The sequence below is a fragment of the Quercus lobata genome, chromosome 2 (genome assembly GCF_001633185.2).
Source record: "Quercus lobata isolate SW786 chromosome 2, ValleyOak3.0 Primary Assembly, whole genome shotgun sequence".
NCBI lineage: Eukaryota > Viridiplantae > Streptophyta > Magnoliopsida > Fagales > Fagaceae > Quercus > Quercus lobata.
Genome location: NC_044905.1, coordinates 20038872 through 20057674, shown reverse-complemented (window position 1 = coordinate 20057674; position 18803 = coordinate 20038872). Strand labels below are relative to the sequence as shown.

At 34.0% G+C, this 18803-nt stretch overlaps 1 protein-coding gene across 2 annotated transcripts; it reads right to left on the bottom strand.

Annotated features, from left to right (window-relative positions):
• Positions 1–11376: 11376 nt before the first annotated feature.
• Positions 11377–16426, bottom strand: LOC115974884 (aspartate aminotransferase, chloroplastic). Of its 2 annotated transcripts, none has more exons than XM_031095430.1 (12): positions 16214–16426; positions 15997–16074; positions 15785–15856; positions 15114–15308; positions 14904–14942; positions 14735–14824; positions 14527–14635; positions 14332–14441; positions 13894–14037; positions 13539–13705; positions 12301–12565; positions 11377–11783 (listed from the first exon to the last, which is right to left on the bottom strand). In XM_031095430.1, the coding sequence occupies exons 2-12, from the start codon at positions 16072–16074 to the stop codon at positions 11652–11654; spliced, it is 1401 nt and encodes a 466-aa protein (XP_030951290.1). In that variant the 5' UTR covers positions 16214–16426; the 3' UTR covers positions 11377–11651. The 2 variants fall into 2 exon arrangements, with proteins under 2 accessions (XP_030951290.1, XP_030951291.1); XM_031095431.1 differs by having other exon boundaries at positions 16284–16426.
• Positions 16427–18803: the final 2377 nt, after the last annotated feature.

Sequence of the window (18803 nt, the reverse complement as noted above, 5' to 3'; positions counted from 1 at the left end):
TAACATTAGTGGCAAAAAAAAAATAATACTGCTTTACTGAAAATGTTGAGAGTAGCTGTACCCAATAGACTATGGAGATGATCCTGTAATTGAGTAAAATGAAGTTGTCAAGTGTTGGGTGAGTGATAGGTTTGAAACAGGGAATTCAGGTCCCAATTCCAATAGTCCAAACACGGCACCGAAACAGATTTTGAGCCCACGTATGATATGTCCCCCGTTTTCTGTCCTTAGTATAGTACTTTTTTGTTTCTGGAAGGCCCCCACGTCAGTACGTCACCGTATGTATTATTAGTATTACTCGCTAATTAAGCGCTAAGGATCATCAAGGAGGCCATGTGACATGAACAACATAGTCAGAGATTTAAGGGTCAGTATTGTGTCATAATCAGACCATCAGATCAGTTTCCACGCAGCAATTCACATTCTTTACCAGTTTTTTTTTTTTTCTTTCTTAAAAAAAAAAATGAAAAAATGAAAAAAAAAAAAATATATATATATATATATATACCAGCTTTCACTTAGGCCATGGTAGTTGCACGTGTTGCAAAGCCAAGCTCAAAGGTTTTGGGTTCTACGACCCAATCCCATAGTAAAGAAATGGCATTTGAGACTGTTCATTTATTGTAGAGTATATAAGTGTTGTTAAGATTCAGTCATATATTTTAATCCCATGAAAAAATAATCATATAGCTGAATTTCAAGAAAGAATTTAAAAAATAGCAGTTAAGTACTGTACCTAAGTTTTATCCAAAAGATTTATATATGTATGAGCTACACATACAATGAGAGAGAGATGTAATTAGATAATCCCATCATAAGATATTTTTTTTTTCTTAATAAAAGTATAAGATTTGTTTATAACATTTAAATACAAAAGACCTCAATTTAGTTGTAGCTAACCTTATGCCTCAATTATGTATAGAGATGGACCTATTGCAAATTTCCCTACGAGTATCTCATCCTTCATTTGGGTAAAATTTTGTCATCATTTTTTATTTTTTGTGCAGGAATCTATTAGAGAGAGAAACACAAATCTGTCCATTGGGCACAAGAATTGCAATGCTTCTTTTGTGTGTAGAAAATCATTGTATTTGTATCATGAGGCAAACATCCAAGAGATTCAAAGTATCACTACAAGAGACAAAATTTATCTGAAGCCTACAATGTAAAATACTAGCCTTGATTTGAAAATTTCTTTTCTGGTTTGTAAGTTTTATATGTTTTTTATTTATTTATTCACACGTTAGAACATATTATATTCTTACAAAACCACAAATAATAACTTAATATACAAAATTCCCAACAGAATGATGAGATATTGGAGAAAGTGGTCCATGGGGGGTGGGGGTGGGGAGCGAGAGAGAGAGAAGTGGTTATGATACTCTTGAATTGCTTTCTTACTGTCTTGTTAAGAAAGTAGAGGAAAAAAAAAGGGGGAAATTGTTTTATTTAGAATATTTGATATTGATGTTTTGTGAGTTAATTTTAGTTGATGTGACTTTTTTTTTCTTCTAAATAAACTAATTAGTCATTAAAAAAATGTAATTAAGCACTTTAATGTGACATGTAAGCATTTCATAAGTCATGTCACCAAATTTTCAAAGCTAGAGGACAATAAGATAAATACTTACAGGTATTTGAAAAGAATAAAAACTAAATTGACACCAAAAAAAAATTATTGAGAACCACAATTAAATTGAATATAAAAATTAAAGATAGAAGTATATTTAGGCTAAGACATTTGGGGTTTAAACTTTAAATCCCCTCCCCATGTAACTATCAAATTAATTTTTATATATATAGCTAAGAAAAAAATTATGAATTCTTGAACATGTATAGTATATGTGGGACATGTTAGAGATGCAATCCTCAACAAAGATGGATATGCAAAATACCCATCACTTTTTAAAGACTTTCAACATATGACTGAAGATTCTTTCAGCTTTATTCAAGACAATTACATCTCTACAACTTTTTTTTATATTATTTTATAAAAACATCATGTTGAGCTCTAATAGTTGGGAGTCATCATATCGTGCTAATCGTTAATCACACTAGCAAATTATATGTGAGACCCAATTATATATATTTAAAGATTATAGGAAGTTTCAATTAATTACAATTTATATGGGTTCTAGCCTCATTAACTTCCTGCCTCAAATTCTTGATGGGTTTAACAACAGTAGGGCCCTATAGCTTTATCAATTATCAGTTGTGTAACTATGTTGACAATTATAGCATTACAAGACAAAGATGTGCGAGTATGTGTTTATTTATATATATATAGTATTCGTGTGGGTTTGAGTTAAAGTGGGGCTTTAAATTTCTACCAACTCCCATGATGAGGAAATTTTTATATAGCTGTTATTTTAGCTATTCTGATTCTTGAGAGAGAGAGAGAGAGAGAGAGAGAGATTGTCATGTGTTAATGCTCTCATATTCTAGCAATAATTCTTCTAAAAAAAAATTATTCTAGCAATAATTAAAACCCTCATCTCAAAGCATGTGAGTATTGGAAAAGTCCATGTCTAAATGATGTCGGAAATTTGATTTATATTAGAGACAATATTGAGTGTTATCTATCACTTATCAGTGCGTAGTTAGCCAACGGTTCCAATATGGATAAAAAGAAAATCTGATTACCATTAAAAAAATAATTTGCACCGACGGATCAAACATTATATTCGCACAAATTATTGTCATATCTTATATATGTTAATGCAATTTGGGTTATTGACGTCTTGGACTCATAGCTATTCTTCTAAATAGTTCATATTCTACAGAAAAATGTCTATTCATAAACGTTTCACTTATATTACATGGAAAAATTGCATATTTATTAGGTGTCTAGCAACCTAACCCTCATTCATTACGTGAGATGTATTTGGATTTGGACATGATATTATAGTAATTAGTTGATAGCAATTTGAATGATAGTTTGGATAAAAAAAGCTTAACTAAAAGCCAATTCAATTCCATTCGACTTGATGGCAACAAATAACAACAAAATAGAGATTCATTTTCTTGATTGAATTTGTAGTCCACGGTGTAAAAATAAAAATAATTAGAACCCATTCATTTTTTTTATCATCTTAACCTTTATCAACCAAAGAGTAATTGCATAGTGTAATAGTTGTGCTATTGCACTGAATCCAAATTTTATTATTCTAGATATAATGTATACAAAATAGATTAATTATTTTTAGATAACTTTATAAATACAATATGATTTGAACATATGATATCCACTTCATAATAACTACTTTTTACATTATACAAAGATACCTATTTGACTAATTTGCCTTATAATTTGGGTGATATTTAAAATCTATACCAATGTATAAGTGTTAGGATAATATTCCAACCTTCAAGTTGAAATGGAATGATAATGGGCCGCCCTAATTAGGCCGAGTCCATAGTCCATGGCTTTAATCTGCGCATTAGTAGTTTATTACTTTATTCTAGGACAAAAACGAAAATCTTAATGTATTCAATCAAATAAAAAAGAAACTACTTAAAATACATTCTTTTTAATTAACTTAACACGAACCGCACTGAATTTATTTAATTCACCCCTATGGGAACATTCTTTTTCCCCTAACATGTTGACAAATTTGGATTCATCGAAACAAGCACATAATTAGGTTTTAAAACACATGTGAGTTGGTTGGAGCTCCCCTCTCATTATTTTCTTTAAGGCTTGTTTGGATTGAGGGGGAGAAGAAGGAGGGGGGAGTAGAGTAGAGTTGGCTGAAAATAGGTTAATTTCTAGCCAATTCTACCCTACTCATTTCCACTCCTCCTCCCTTCTCAATCCAAATAGACCATTAACCTCAATATGAATGGAACCGTTATGGGTAATCATGGGTTAATAGAGTTTAAGGGCCTCATCAGTGATGGTTATCAAATATCACAAGTGAAACTTGATATAAGGGTTCTCAGAAAATATAGGTTTATGCACTTATGTAGTTGCTTTGCTCTAGATCATATTTGGATGGTCTCAAATTGGCTTGAGTTATGACCTCAACATTTCCCATCTTGTTCTTTAATCTAAATCCTAGGTGGCTATTAATAACTTATTATCCAAACACACTTTTGATTTAGGTCTTATTACTCACCCTTCAACAATTGATCATGATATTACTTGGCCTTGTAGTTCTCTTAATTTTTATCACACATGGATGTTGGATTGCATGGAGTATCATTGACTACTCTCCCTGTCACATAAATCAATGTATCTATATATTGACTCAACTAGTAAAGTCTCTGATAGTTGAATAAGAGATTTAGGATTTGTAGGGGCCTTTTTTGTGTGATATGGTATGTTGGGCTGCCTCCTGCGGTAATGGACTTGGCTGCCTCCTGCGGTGATGGGCCCTAATGTTTCTGAGTAAGGGAGTTGGGGTCGGTCCAATTGCAACTCAACTTGGGCCGATTTGTGCACAAACTTATGCCTTGTCTGCCAGGAGCAAATTTACGGCAAGCAGAATTGTTGCAGACGAGTTACGGCAGACAGATATAATAATAACTAAAACAGAGTATTTAGACTTATTTAAATAAACGGCTACGTATTCCCTGCTAATAAAGCACGATTACAGTCATAATGATATCAATCACAGAGAAGAATGAAGAAAATAATACTGGCTAATTTAAATGGTCATAAATTAAGTTTTAGGCTTAGTCTGCTGCGGCAAGGTCAAAGAGGAGAGAACGCCTCTTCTCAATGCAAATAACCTCCCCAGGAAAAGGATCCTGCCGTGGAGATTAATGGCTTTGAGGGAGTCGGTCCTGAATGGTTGTTGCCCAAAAGAAAGAATCCTTGTTTGCGTTTTAGAAGAAAGTAAGATTTGAAGGGGGAGAGAGAGAAATCGATCTATAGGTGCATGCCCTATTGAACCAACTCTCGTTTTTCTTGGTTTTCTTTTCTTTTCTTTTCTGTTTTCTTTCTTATCTTTTTCTTTTCTTCTTGCTCTGTTTTTTTTTCTTTTACTCTCCAAAAATATGCTCTGTTTTTAATCCTCTCCTACAGGGCACGACAAGAGCCTCTTTATAGTGCCTGCCGCGACCAAGGTTTTACTATTTTGCCCCTTAACTGCCTCTGTCTGGTCTGGGCGCATTTGCCGACCACCAGAGGTGTGTGCCACTCACTCTTGCCAGACAGAGGCAGGTTTCAGTTCTCTCCCTCCCGTCGCATTTCTATCCTGCCACGGTATAAATACTCTCTCTCTCCACTCTCAAGGCATGCACTCAATGGTTCCCCCTCAAACTTGCCTCTTTTGGGTGGTCTATCATCCCAGCAGGACGTACCTCCCAAAAGAGACTCGGGTAGGAGCCGCAAATAGATCTTTTCCCCTCTCTCCACCACCAAACCATACCCCCCTTTACCTTTTACCTCTGACCCATGGCCCTACCATGTCCTATATTGGCTCGGTACAGGCTGATAGTGCCTGGGCCTTGCGCGTGCTTCCCTTTTAGATATGTCAAAGAGTCTGCCTGCTACTCATGCGTCTGCCGTGTTTTGGAGACTCTCCGTCTGCGTTTCCTGACCCTTCGTATGGGCTTTTTCTTTGGTTTCCTGCTCCATTCAGGAGCTGGACTTCGTACGATGATGGGCTTTACATTTCTTTGGCCCACCTTTGATTTTCTTTATTGCCTATCACGTTGAATTGTTATTCTTGCCGTAATAATTTAATCCTGCTGGACCTCTTTTTGGGCCAGCCGTTTATCCCTTTTCTCAGTGGCCTATCATGGGCACTGTTTTGCTTTTACTCATCGGCTCCTATGTCCCTTTGGGCTTTTCCTTTGTGCATCCATGGCCCGATTGCTTTCTTTGGGCTTCCTCGGCCCGTTTGCTAATTCTACACTCCCATGAGTTTTTTTACTAACTTCATTGGGCTTCCCCGGCTCAATAACCTTATCCTTATCTTTGGAGTTCATGGGCCTGCCATAAACTCCTTACTCTCTTAGTTTACAATTGCCTTGGGCCTGCGGCGACCCTTTCTCACTTTTCTACCTCATACTCTACCCATGGGATGCTACTTCTTTCTTTCCTGGCTTCCTTGAGCCCGCTTGCCTCTTTAAGACCCATTTATTCATTTATTGGGCTTGTGATCCATTATTTCTGCCGGTTGGGCCTAATGGTTTTTTTTGCTATTTGCCTTGTCAATTCTTTGTGGCCCTCATTATTAGGCTTTTCTTGTTTGCTGGGCTTCCACAAATGGCCCTCAACAGGGTTCAATCCCCGCCTACACCAGAATTTGATTAGTGTCTTGGTCTGATAATAAAAGAGCTATTATTAGTAGCAGACGTCATAGGTTGAAACTCTCAATATATATATTGGCAAATAGTAATGCCATGATCATAACAATTTCCATAATCTTTTTTACTATAGCTAATATGGTAAATTATTATTAAAACAAATCATTTTTACATGGTCCCATTATTGACATTTACTTTTTATTAAAACAAATCATAATATGTTACCTAAACAGTTGTGAAAAAATATTATAATTTTTTTTTTATGTCTCTAGATTAATTGTTAGATAAAAATGGGCAAACAATAAGGATTTTGCAATAAATTGAAAGTTATTTAGTACAAATTTTAAATTACAAGATATATATAAAAGTAAAATTACAAGGATATAAATAAATAAAAAATAATGTATTATAGTTCAAAGTAGAATGAAGCTCATTTTTGCATTCTCAATAACGTATGACTTTAATTTGCGTCGATGTATGCAAGTTCTCTCTCAGCTCTAGGCTTCGCAGGTAATTCTCTACTAGCTGGCTCAACAGCTCTTGTTAGTTCGTCAAATTCAAGTCTTGGTCCAAGGCAACAATTTAAAGAGGCCTATAATGAAAAATTATTAGTTTATTCCAATATCTCAACGATGTTACTCGATGACACTTCTTTGTAAAGTCATAAATTATATATATATATATATATATATATTAACAACTCTAGCCTCAATTGACTTAGTTTCTTTGTACTAATAATACTATAATCATGAAATATTAACCATAATAATGGCATGTTAAATGCATTTCATGCAAAATATGACCATATTGCTATGAAGATTTATCATATGTGTAGTGTATTTTAAATTTTAAAAAAAGGTTTTAAAAATGGTAAATTCTCTAAATAGTGTCATTTTTATTAAATACTTCAATTCAGTGCCAAGCACCATAAATTTTGGAGCCTCTGGCAAGAACTAAGTTGCGTAATTTTATATATTTAAATATTCATTAAAAATAAGTTGTTTATATAAAATCTATTCTACTTTCTCGTTTAGATGCAAAACTACTGATTAAATTTTTGTATTCAATTATCTGTATCTTTTTTTTTTTAAATTGATAATATAGTTAATTCACTTAATCTTTTTAATTAAGATGTTATATTTATTAAATAGTAATTAGATATATATTTATTTGATTTTTTTTTTCACAAAATTTAATTTTTAATTTGTTAAAAACTAGTATTATATAGTATCATGTTAACAAAAGCCCGTAAGACATTTGTTAATGGACTATTTTTGGAAAGTTTTAATAAAATTAGTTACTTTTTTCTTTTCCCTTAAAAAATTTCTAAAAATGTGTTCTGAATCAATTCCCTTAATTAGAGCATTCATTAACGTTTTCTATTATACATATATAAAGCAACACCTACTATCAATTAAAAAAAAAAAGTGAAGTTCGATCTAATTAATAAAAAAAAAAACCAAAGAAAGAATTGTAAACATGACCACTTATATTATAATTAATTTTTTTTTTTTTTTCATAAAACCCATGTTACACAACTCCAAACTAAGCTGAAAAATAGTGACAAAATAACTCCATTTTATCCAAATAAAACATTGGTTTCTTTTTTTTGTCTCCTATGATAATAGAAGCGCTCATTCTAAACTAGCAAGCTCTCTATGTCTATGTCTGTGTGGAATCTTGGACAATGCGTAGAACCGAGACAAGTACCATCAAAGTGGAAGGAGCAAGTGCCACTTGGAAAGGGAAAATAGTCTATAACTGCCAATAGTCTTCGAAAGCCACCTGCGGCCTCAAGTACAGATAGAAGAATCATTTCACACAATCAACAACACAACTCTCCCATTGCAAGCCACTCAATGAAGATTTCTCTTTTGATATTGTATTTTCTTTTCTAGTTGGTAGGCTCCTTGTAAGGTGTTCATGAAGTAGATTGCTTGTATTGTTGCTCTTTCAATTTATGAAGTTCTATTAGATTCATAACAATTTTTTAGTTGTTAGTTCAATAGATCTTTAAATTATCCTCATCGATTTTTAATTTTCTCTTTTTCATTGATATACTCTTGTAATATCATGGTTTGATTCTGAATCATTTAACTCTCCCATACACTCTTGTAGTCCTATATTTTAATCCTTTAGACTATAGCTTCTAATACTTCATTGATAGTTGTTACTTATTTAGTGATCTCATTGATTGTCGCAAAATAGTTTAGTAGTCTTAGCATCGATAACCACACCAGAATGGCTAAAAACAATAATGTGACGACGACTCACATGCTCTCCAAAAGCATTCTCATCCACCCACGTCGCAGCCACTTGTGAAGCTAAAGGAGCATTATAGACTTGTTGGTGTAATGCAGCATCCGATCTTATACAAATTTGATGATTTTCCAATTCAGGTACGTATTCGTAAGAGCACGAAAGAAGGCACAATACAGATTAACCTTCAATATGTCTATTATTTGCGTCGAAATGGACGGATTTAGACAATCTGAATTAGACATCTCATACAAATATAGTTGCAAATAAGATGGATCATTATCTGATGGTAATAAGTCATTTATGTAATGATAAACTTTGACCTTGCACTCTAAATGTGTATATTCCATTGTTTCTTTCACAAAAGTTTTTTTGCTATATTTAACACCGAAGGACGTGCATTATCGCTTACTCCACGGGAATTAGATCCTGTTCAATTATCACGGGATTTTACTATTTAATTTTTGATATATGCTTCATTAAAATTAACAATATTTGTAGTAATGAGTAGCACTTACCAACTTCAAAGATACTAAATGAATTGATTTGATCCTTTCCTTAGTTAGAAAAATCCGTTGTGGTAATGTGGCAGCTTTGATTTTCTAAATATCAAATCACACAGTTTTTTTTTTTTTTTGCCTTATTTATGATCTCCGCTCCTTATATTATCTCAAATTGTCAATAATCACCTGAAATTCGTGCAGAATCTTCATTTATCACTATATCCGACAACTCATTTATTTCGAGAACACTTCTTGAAGGAAAATTATTAGGTATTCCCGGAGTACGCATTTATGGTACTCCAGGAGTACACAATAATTTTCCCTTCTTGAATCAACACTATTGTTGGCACATGCTTCTCTCTTTTTCTTGAGTTTTTCTTTTTTATCCTCACTTATGATAACACATTGCTTCTTTTCCTTCCATGTACACCATTCTCAATACCTTTTTCATCATGACATTCAGTTTGGCTATGAGCATTTCTTACTTTAGAAGTTCCCATGGTTGGTGTCATAACCATCTGTTCATTCCTAATAGCCTTTTTTTTGCAAGGGCCATCTTGTGAACTTACTTCTTTCTTGTGAGCTACCAAATAACATGACTGATGAAATGAATCTGCAACTATAGCATTATCATCAATAATGCTTTGCACTTGGTCAACTCCTGATATAGCTTTCCTTTTTCGGATAGATTTATATATATAGGAATTTCCTAACCGAACTATCATCTATATCCTTAGGCTCCATATAATCTTTAAGTTACTAAGCCAAAAATGAACACCGAAATTAGAAAAGGGGGAAAAATAACCAAAAATTACATAGCAATGAGGAAAAAAAAAACGGAATTTACGTGAATGATAATAATTGGTGTGCAAATATACAAAAAAAAAAAAGACAGAATATATTAAACAACATAAGAGTTTATGATAAACAACAATATCAATGATAAAAAAAAAGAAAAAAAGATGACCAAACAGGCAAGAAACAATACGATTTGGTTTAATAAAAAAGCAAATATATAGTTCGTTAAAATAGGACAAGTAAAAAGGTATTCTAAAGTCAATATACCAAAAACATATAAACAGAGAACTTATGTACAATTTGAAGTAAGTATCAACTACACTTTTTACTTTGAAGCTTTAACGCAGATACCATCTGAAGATTAAAGCATCCAACGAATTGTTTAGAAAGAGGCAAAATGAAATTAAAATTAAGGCAAAAATGTAAAATTGACCCTCTAACTTTCACTGTTTTTCATTTCAGTTCTCTAACTTTCAATTTTTGTCAATTCAAGGATCCGTTATTACTCAGTTAGTGTTGCCGTTAGTTATGCTTGAAACGATGTCATTTTGCTCTTTATTTTATTTTATTTTATAAATTTAGAATTAAAAGAAAATAAGAAGTCTCCTAAAAGAGATTTCTCTCTAAATATTGTATTTTCCTTTTAGTCCCTAGGCTCCTAAGGCGTTTATGCAAGTAAGTAGGTTGCTTGTAAGTTGTAATTGTTGCTCTATCATGTTTATAAAGTTCTATTAGCTTCATAGAAAGTCTTTAGTTGTTAGTTCAGTAGATTTGTAAAGCATCCTCGTCATTTTCAATTTGTCTCATTGATGTGCCCTGATAACATCATAGTTTGATCATGAATCAATTAACTATCCTGCAAATTTGTAGTCCTATTAATCCTTTAGACTATAGCCTTCTATACTTCATCGTTAATTGTTACTTAGTGACGTCCTAGATAATCGACATAGCTTGTTCAGTAGTCTTAGGATTGATAACTCTGAAAATTAAGTCCTCTTAGTTGAGGCACCAAACATCATTTTGAACGCATGGTCAAATTACAAAACCATTACCTTAGAAATGGTCGTTAACGCTTGAGGAAGTTCATAGATACATTTGCAATCGCATCAATCTGTTATAAAGTAAAAATCATCTCAAAAAATTATTATTATTATTATTTTAATTCTGCATTAAGTTTTTGGAGATCTAAAATTGGATTTTTTTCAAAGAGCACTAAAGATTACAACAAAATGTCATATGAAATTGCTCAGAGCGCAGGTTCTGAAATTTGTATCTGAATGTGGAGCTCTCAATTTTGTATCATGCATATTTTAAATCCTCATGCTTTCTAATTGTCTTTGGTTCAAAGGTGTTAAATATATATGCGGGTTTATATACCATTTACTCAAAGAGGTCTCAAAATGGTGTCTTTAGGCATCCCCTTTTCTAGTAGACTTGTTTGGTGCTGTTGCATTTGTTTTACCACTGGACAGATTTTCTGGAAAGCAAACCTAGAATCTTTTCTGAGTGAAATTGTATATTTACAAGCAATGCTTATAAATTTGCTATGAGAATCAAAAGTTTCAACCAGAACTTCCTCTTTCAACAATAGATGTAACAAATTGCCTTAAATTGGACTTGACAATACAAAAATGTCTGACATGCAAAAGCATACTTTATTACAGGATTATTGTCAATCCATTAAGCAACTACATTGAATATTATTAGACTTTGAGATATTCAACTTAGGAATTCAAATCACTTCGCAAAAGGGGAACAAAAATGTTGAATAATAGACTCTCCAAAAATTTTAAAGCTGTGTTTCTCATGTGTGTAGCTAATTATCCATTCATCTCAACTGACATTGTGGAATGAATCAATGATGGCATCCGCAAGGTACTCGCATTTGGCCAAAGATAATCCAGCCAATGATATCCTTCCATCTTTTGTCATGTACACATGCCACTTATTTGTCATATTGTCACTCTGATCAGACAAGAAGATAAAACATTAGAAATACAAAAAACAGTTCTATGCATCATTGAAGTGCAATTTCAGATTACAAACGCAGCCACCAATATACAGTTTCAAGGCATTGGATATTGTAGCTTATTTGAGATTGTGCAGACCAGTCTTAAACTCAAAAATAATGACTTGAAGCAACAATTTGGTCTTGGATTAGGAAAACATTCATGATTAACATGGAAGCAGAAGTGTTGAAAGGAAAATTTTGAAAAAGAAAAAACAATACGATCATATGGAGGGAGAGGCAATGCATGTAAAAATGAAGCTGAAGAGGTACATTCCATAATTTGGGAAATATTCACAAATATTATTATATTTGACTAGCTTTCTACAAGTCCCCACATACACAAGATAAGCTATCAATGTGTCAAATTGGGACAGATGAGTCGCTATATTTCAAAAGTGAGATCTGGAAAAGAAGAAATTTTATGCATGTGAAGTTTATAGGTTTTGATAGAAGTTGAGAAGACACAATTACCTGAGCTTTGTTCAAGCCTGTGAATGAGAACATGCCAATCTGCTTAAGTATAAACGACCAATCCTTTCCACTCTTATCTTTTGCAGTGAGGCTATCATATAGTTTCTGTCTCACGTTCTTTATCCTTCCAGCCATCATTTCCATTTCTGCTTTCCATTCGTTGAAGAGAGTTGGGTCCCCAACAACATTGGCAACAATTTTGGCCCCATGAATAGGAGGATTGGAGTACATCGGTCGAGCAAGCCTTTTCAGTTGGCTCTTTACCCTGAAAATATAAATATAACCATTAGGTGGTTCTTAACCAAAATTTGCCACTTGAAAGTAAGAAATCAACTGGAGCCATGCAGCATGATATTTAGGCATGATTCATCTAAAGGAGCCAGGAGCAGATGTATTATTGAGGCAGTGAATCACAAAAGGGTTAACTGAAAGACACAACTCCGTATCAGCTATTGGAGTGTCAAACAATTCTCAATAGGACAACTGCAACCACTTGATATTTAATTCCATGTTTTACATGATCCTACCTGAGTAATACTCAAGTAATGTGAAGAGATGAGTGTATTATGATTTTCAATGAGAAACTTCCATTAATTACTCCATTACTCTCCTCTTTCTTCTTTGAAATGCAAGCACAAACTCAGGGAACTGTGCTCAACATGGTACATTCATCAATTGTGCATGTCCCTATGCCTACACCTATAGATTCCTGGAGAGTTTTCAAGCTCGTCAATTCATGTCCATGTCAAAAGCAACATTCAACTTAATTTTCCGCAGCCAAGAGCCTTGTAACTCAATGGCATTGCCAGCTCTCTCCTCTATGAGGAGAACCAGGCTTCAAATCCCCTCTCTCCCTTTGTTGTAACTATCAAATTATCCAAAAAGAAAAAAACTTTGTTTCCCACAGAATATGGAGAAAACTTGAATAAATAAGACATCAATAAGGACACAGATACTTTTGAGGGTGGGGTGGGCTGGGGGGGATTCAAGATTTTTAACACAGATATGTCATCCAAAAGGAGATCAAAATATAAACTATGCAGTTTTTAACCAGAAATATATCCAGCAGGCCGTGCAGTGATGTGTTTAACATGGCAAAGATATAGAATATAAGCAGCCTAGAAGAGCTAGTTGTGCACTTGTTCATCTGATCATGCAAGCTTTTTTTTTTTTGTGGAAGTGCTAATTTGCCATAGACCAGAAAATAAACAAAACATAGGACATTTTGATCACAGCACCTTGCTGCTGCATCTGCTGATGTGCAGACAACATTGATTGCTCCAATCCTTTCTGCATAAAGACCCAAATTTTTACTGTATGACTGGGCAACCAGGAGTTCCATCCCACGCGCAGCAAACAATCTCACAGATCCTGCATCAGCATCAAGGCTTCCACTAGCAAATCCCTAAAGTACATTGATAAGTTAGATAAAAACATTATTATACAGAAATCTATCTTTCAAAGAATCTCAACGTTATGCTGTGGATATCAAACTATTTGAAATGCCAATGGAATTTTGAAAATTTTCCTGCCAAAAATATCCATATCAAAATTCCCATTTTAGTGGGATGTAAGCCAATCATGGAATCATACCTGGTATGCAACGTCAAAAAATGGTATATGGTTCTTCTCCTGAATGACATCAGCAATTTTCTCCCACTGTTCAGGTGTTGGATCAATGCCAGTTGGGTTGTGAGCACAGCCATGAAGTAACACAAAAGATCCTTCTGGGGCAGCCTGATAATAGAACAAACAAATTATGGGTAAATTGGTCAAGGAAAGTAAATTTACACTGGCATTGAGACTGTATGGAAGATTAAACATAAGTAAAAAGTTTATTAGTTCAACATGTCCAAATTACTAAAGAATTATGCATGCAATACTTGTGTATCATTCTCGAATACTTTGAAAAACTATAAAATACCAGCTATTTCAGCCGGAAGTGCAAAGAGCCACCATTTATTAAAGTGAAAGCTGTCTAACAGTTTAACTGATAAAAGAAAAACGAGCATAACTAAGCCAGGAAGGAACCTTTATGTCAGCTATCATCCCATCAAAGTCCAAACCAACTGTTTTTGGATCATAGTATCGATATTCGGACCATGGAACTCTAGCATCATTGAAAATATTCTTGTGATTTCCTGCAAGACAATTTTGTTTGCCATGAAAAGTGAGTACCCTTGAGACAAATCTCAAATACAAGTTCAAGTGAATGACAATACACACCCCAAGTTGGAGATGATATTAGAACTTTTGCCCCAGGAAAATATCGTTCGATCATCGCTGCAGCTAGTCGAAGAGAACCAGTTCCTGAAAGACCTTGAACAGTAGCCACCTGAAAAACAGAAATATAAGTTCTATTTTTAGTTAATAAGAATCAAGAGAAAATACAATATTCTTTGAAAAAACTCAGGACCATTTACATTTCACGTACTCTTTGTTCCTTTATTACAGGGTTGCTGGCTCCAAATAACAACTCCGCAGTCGCCTTATTAAATGCAGCCAAGCCTTCGATTGGGAGATACTAGACATTATCATCAGATTATTGTAAGTAATCATAATTGAGAATAATGACACCCATACATTTGAGTAAATAAAGATACCTCTTTGTTTTCTCCCCTTTCCACCATAAGATTCTCCGCCTAGAAAAAAACATTTTTCTAATATGATTAATTTAAACTCAATTTGATTGTCAAAGAAACCAGCACTCAGTTTTATCATTAAGAAGTGAAATTGAAAAATATCTAACAAAGACAACACAAAGAATTTCACTAATGAAACATTTACCATTTGATTGATAAAAAAAGTCTTACCTTCTTAACAACATTCAGCACATAAGGTTGTAGCTCCTCTGTTCGATAGGCCCCAACTCCAAGGTTGAGCTTCTTTTCGTCATTGTCTGCTTTAAAAGCTTCAGAAACTCCAAGAATTGGATCGGGAGGAGCCATCGTTACTCCTTCAAAACGAGAGATCTTAACTGCCGCAACCATAGATATCCGACTGAAAGACTGCATATCAGGAACTACCAATTCTCAGACCAACAACCAAACATAGCAGATAAATTCCTGCCTAAGTGATAGTCAAGTTAAACCAAACACAAAGTGAATGCCTTGATTAAAACAAAAAAAAAAAAAAACAAAGACTAAATCCAATTTAAACACATAAAAGAAAGAAAAAACCTATGCTTAACAGGCTTCAATGGTTCAACCACCTAGTGAATTATTTAACTGTGGGCATGGATGATGGGACATGATACAAAAGCTGGAATCAATGTGATGCATTAGCATGACTAACAAAGCAGGACACACGCACAGATCAACAATTTCGAATAAAGGGCTTAATTAATCCACAGAACACGGGCGTGCGCACACACACACACACACAATTATTATTAATAATGTAGGGAACCCTTCTAAATAAGAGCCCTTTAAACTCGCGTCTAGCTAGTAAAACCTACGGGCAATTGACCCCAATATAGATATACCTTTGTGTTAATAAAGGGATTGGCTTTCTCCTTGTTGAAGCTCAAGCTACCACCTCCAAGCTTCAATCTTCCCTGCTCAAATCCACAACATGGTATTGCATTTGATAAAATTTTGGTCCTTTAATATAACTTGTAATAAATTTTGGGTGTTTCCAGAAAATTAAGGGGAAAGTATTAAAAATAGAAATGGAAAATTAGATTATAAGTAGTACCTTCAGGTTTTCATGAACTGAAAGTGAGGCAGTTGGAGGGGCCGAAGCTAGAGAGAGCATCGTCGAAGTCGAAGTCATCTGAATCAACATTGATAAGATGATTAGATTAAACAATATATAGGAAAAGTCACTTCAAAATCCAAGCACTTTAACTGCGTAATCTATGAGAAAATTTTGAGATTAAAATGAAAGACGAAGAAGAAGAAGATGAAAATACGTGGATTTAATTAGAGAAATTTTGAGCGTGTGAAATCGAAGTTTGATGTGGAAGTGGAAGTGGAACTCACTCTCGGAGTTTAGAAGGATCGTTTCGTTTGTTTATAAAAGTGCTGAATGCTGATGTAGCATTAGTTGGTTGAGATTTTTTAATATTTATAAAAGGGTACGATGGTCATTCTCAATCGTAAAAGCTGTGGTCGCGTCGACTGTTCGTGCTGATTAGGGGGGAAGGGCTGCAATTTCAGTGGGGATGATGAGGCTGTAAAATCTGTACTTACTCTAAATAGATCAAAAGTTCAAAACCAGTTAGAGCATCCGCACCTAGAATTATAAATGCCATATCCTAAGCTTTATTTAGCATTTTTCCCTCAAAAATCTCCCACATCCGGAATGCTATATACCAAATATTGCAAAAAAATTTGCAATACTGCTACAGTGCGATTCTACTTCTGTAGAATCGCACTGTTGCACTGTAGCAGCATTGTAAAAAAAAATATATATATATATATATTCTCACCTAATGCGAAATTTCTCTCTCCTTTCTTTCATTATTTCTGTTCTCTTCCTTCTCTCTTTCTCATCTGCTCTCTCCTCTCTTTAAACCCAAACACCATCCTTCTCCCAACATCAACATCACACATTACAGTGGCTCATTTTTTCTGGTGGGTTGCGATCCGACAGGTTATGTGGTTGTTTTTGTTTTTGTTTTTTCTTTTCATGGGTGACAGCGTGGGTGATGGTGTGGGACATGGCGTGGGTGACAACTGGGTTTTTGTTGGCGTCTGTTGTGAGGTTGTTTGTTGGTTAATGCTAGGTTTCTGTTGGCAAGGCTGTTTGTGGGTTGACGGCTGGGTTTCTGTTGGTGAGTCCAGCATTGGTTGTGGGTTGATGGTGGTGGGTGGTGGTGGGTTGAGTTTGGCTTGGTGGTGATAGCAGTGGGCTGTGTGGGTAATTTATCAAGTAGTATAAATTATATTATTTTATTGTGTAGAAATATTATTTTAATGAGTAGAATAGGAAAATAAAAGTTGAGATGTTGAGAGTGATGTAAAATGGTATGGTATAAATGATAAAGTAGGTTTTAAGATGGTAAAATAGAATAGTTTGAAGAAACTTGATGCGAATGCTCTTAGGACTTTGGACAGCGGATCCAAATCATTAATGTGTGTGTATATATATACATGTGTGTATAATATTCAAATAATATTATTATTCTTACCAAAAAAATAATATTATTATTATTAAGAAGGGGAGGCTCAGCCTAAAGAGGGCAAAAATAACTAGGCATCGGAATTAAGGGTCTATTTGGTAAGAGTGTCGTAGTTTTGGTTTTCAAAATAATGTGAAAATTGTGATTTAAAACGTGTATTAAAATGTGTCTTTTGAGTACTTATAATGCAAAAAAATGTGTTTAATCAAATATTTTTTTAACATTCTTTTAAAATTGAAAACACAAAATTGGATTTTTTTTTTTTTTTTTTCTATAGAAAAAGTGTGCAATGCACTGAAATGAATGGTGTAAAATAATTTATTTGATTGAAGAGAGAGAAAACCCCCTCTTTAATACCAACTGCTACTATAACTTTGTTTGTTCTCTCCTTCCTAGTTCCTACTTCCTCTCATCCCATTTTCCTTCCATCTCCTCATTATGTTCTCTCTTCATTATCGATATATAATATCTTAGGTATAGTGTTTTAGGTGTTGTTTCTTAGGTTCCCTTCTTAAGATTTAGTCATGTGACTACTTAATTAAAAAATATTCTTCCATTCCATGAAAAAAAATTCACATGGCATAATTTTAAGAGAGGAATCTAAGAAACATCACCTAAGTACTGTACATAAGTCTTGCCTATATATATATATAGAGAGAATCATTCCTATAGATGGTCAACTATAATTTAAATTAGGATACAATCTGTCATGATCCATTTATTGGCATGGTGTGATATAATTGTTATTAGGATTAAGAAGATCTGGAGAGTTAGATGGGATATTATAAGGAGAAATGAGTGGTAATTGGAAGTTAAGAGGAAAATTTGAAAGATTAATGTTGATTTGAGAGAAAGCAAAGTGGATTTGAGAGAGTGATAGCAGTGAGATGTTGATTTGGTACAAATTTGAGATGAGCACTTGATGAAGAATTAAGAGCAATAATGAGGCAAATTTCAAAATCCAATGAATCTTGAGAGAGAGAGCTTTGAATTTAATTGATGAAGATGAGTCCAAGAAGGGGAAAAAAAAAGCCATTCTATGAGAGAGAGAGAGAGAGAGAGAGAGAGAAGCAATTTTGTTTTGTCAAATTAATTGAATGTGTGTGGATCCCACAGTTTTCACAATATTTATGGTTATATCATTCAAAGTTGTAACTTAAGTATTGAATACACCTTTTTATGGGGTCTCTAAATACATGCTTTAAGCTACCTATATTGAGTATTGCAATCTATATACCCTTGTAAGAGTTCCCCTACCAAAGAACTCACTCCAAAGTGAGCCCCGCTTTTTTAGCATTTAAATCACCCAAGTCTTCAAATGACATTACTAAACGAGCCCTAATCCATTAACTTCATTAGAGCATCCACACCTAGAATT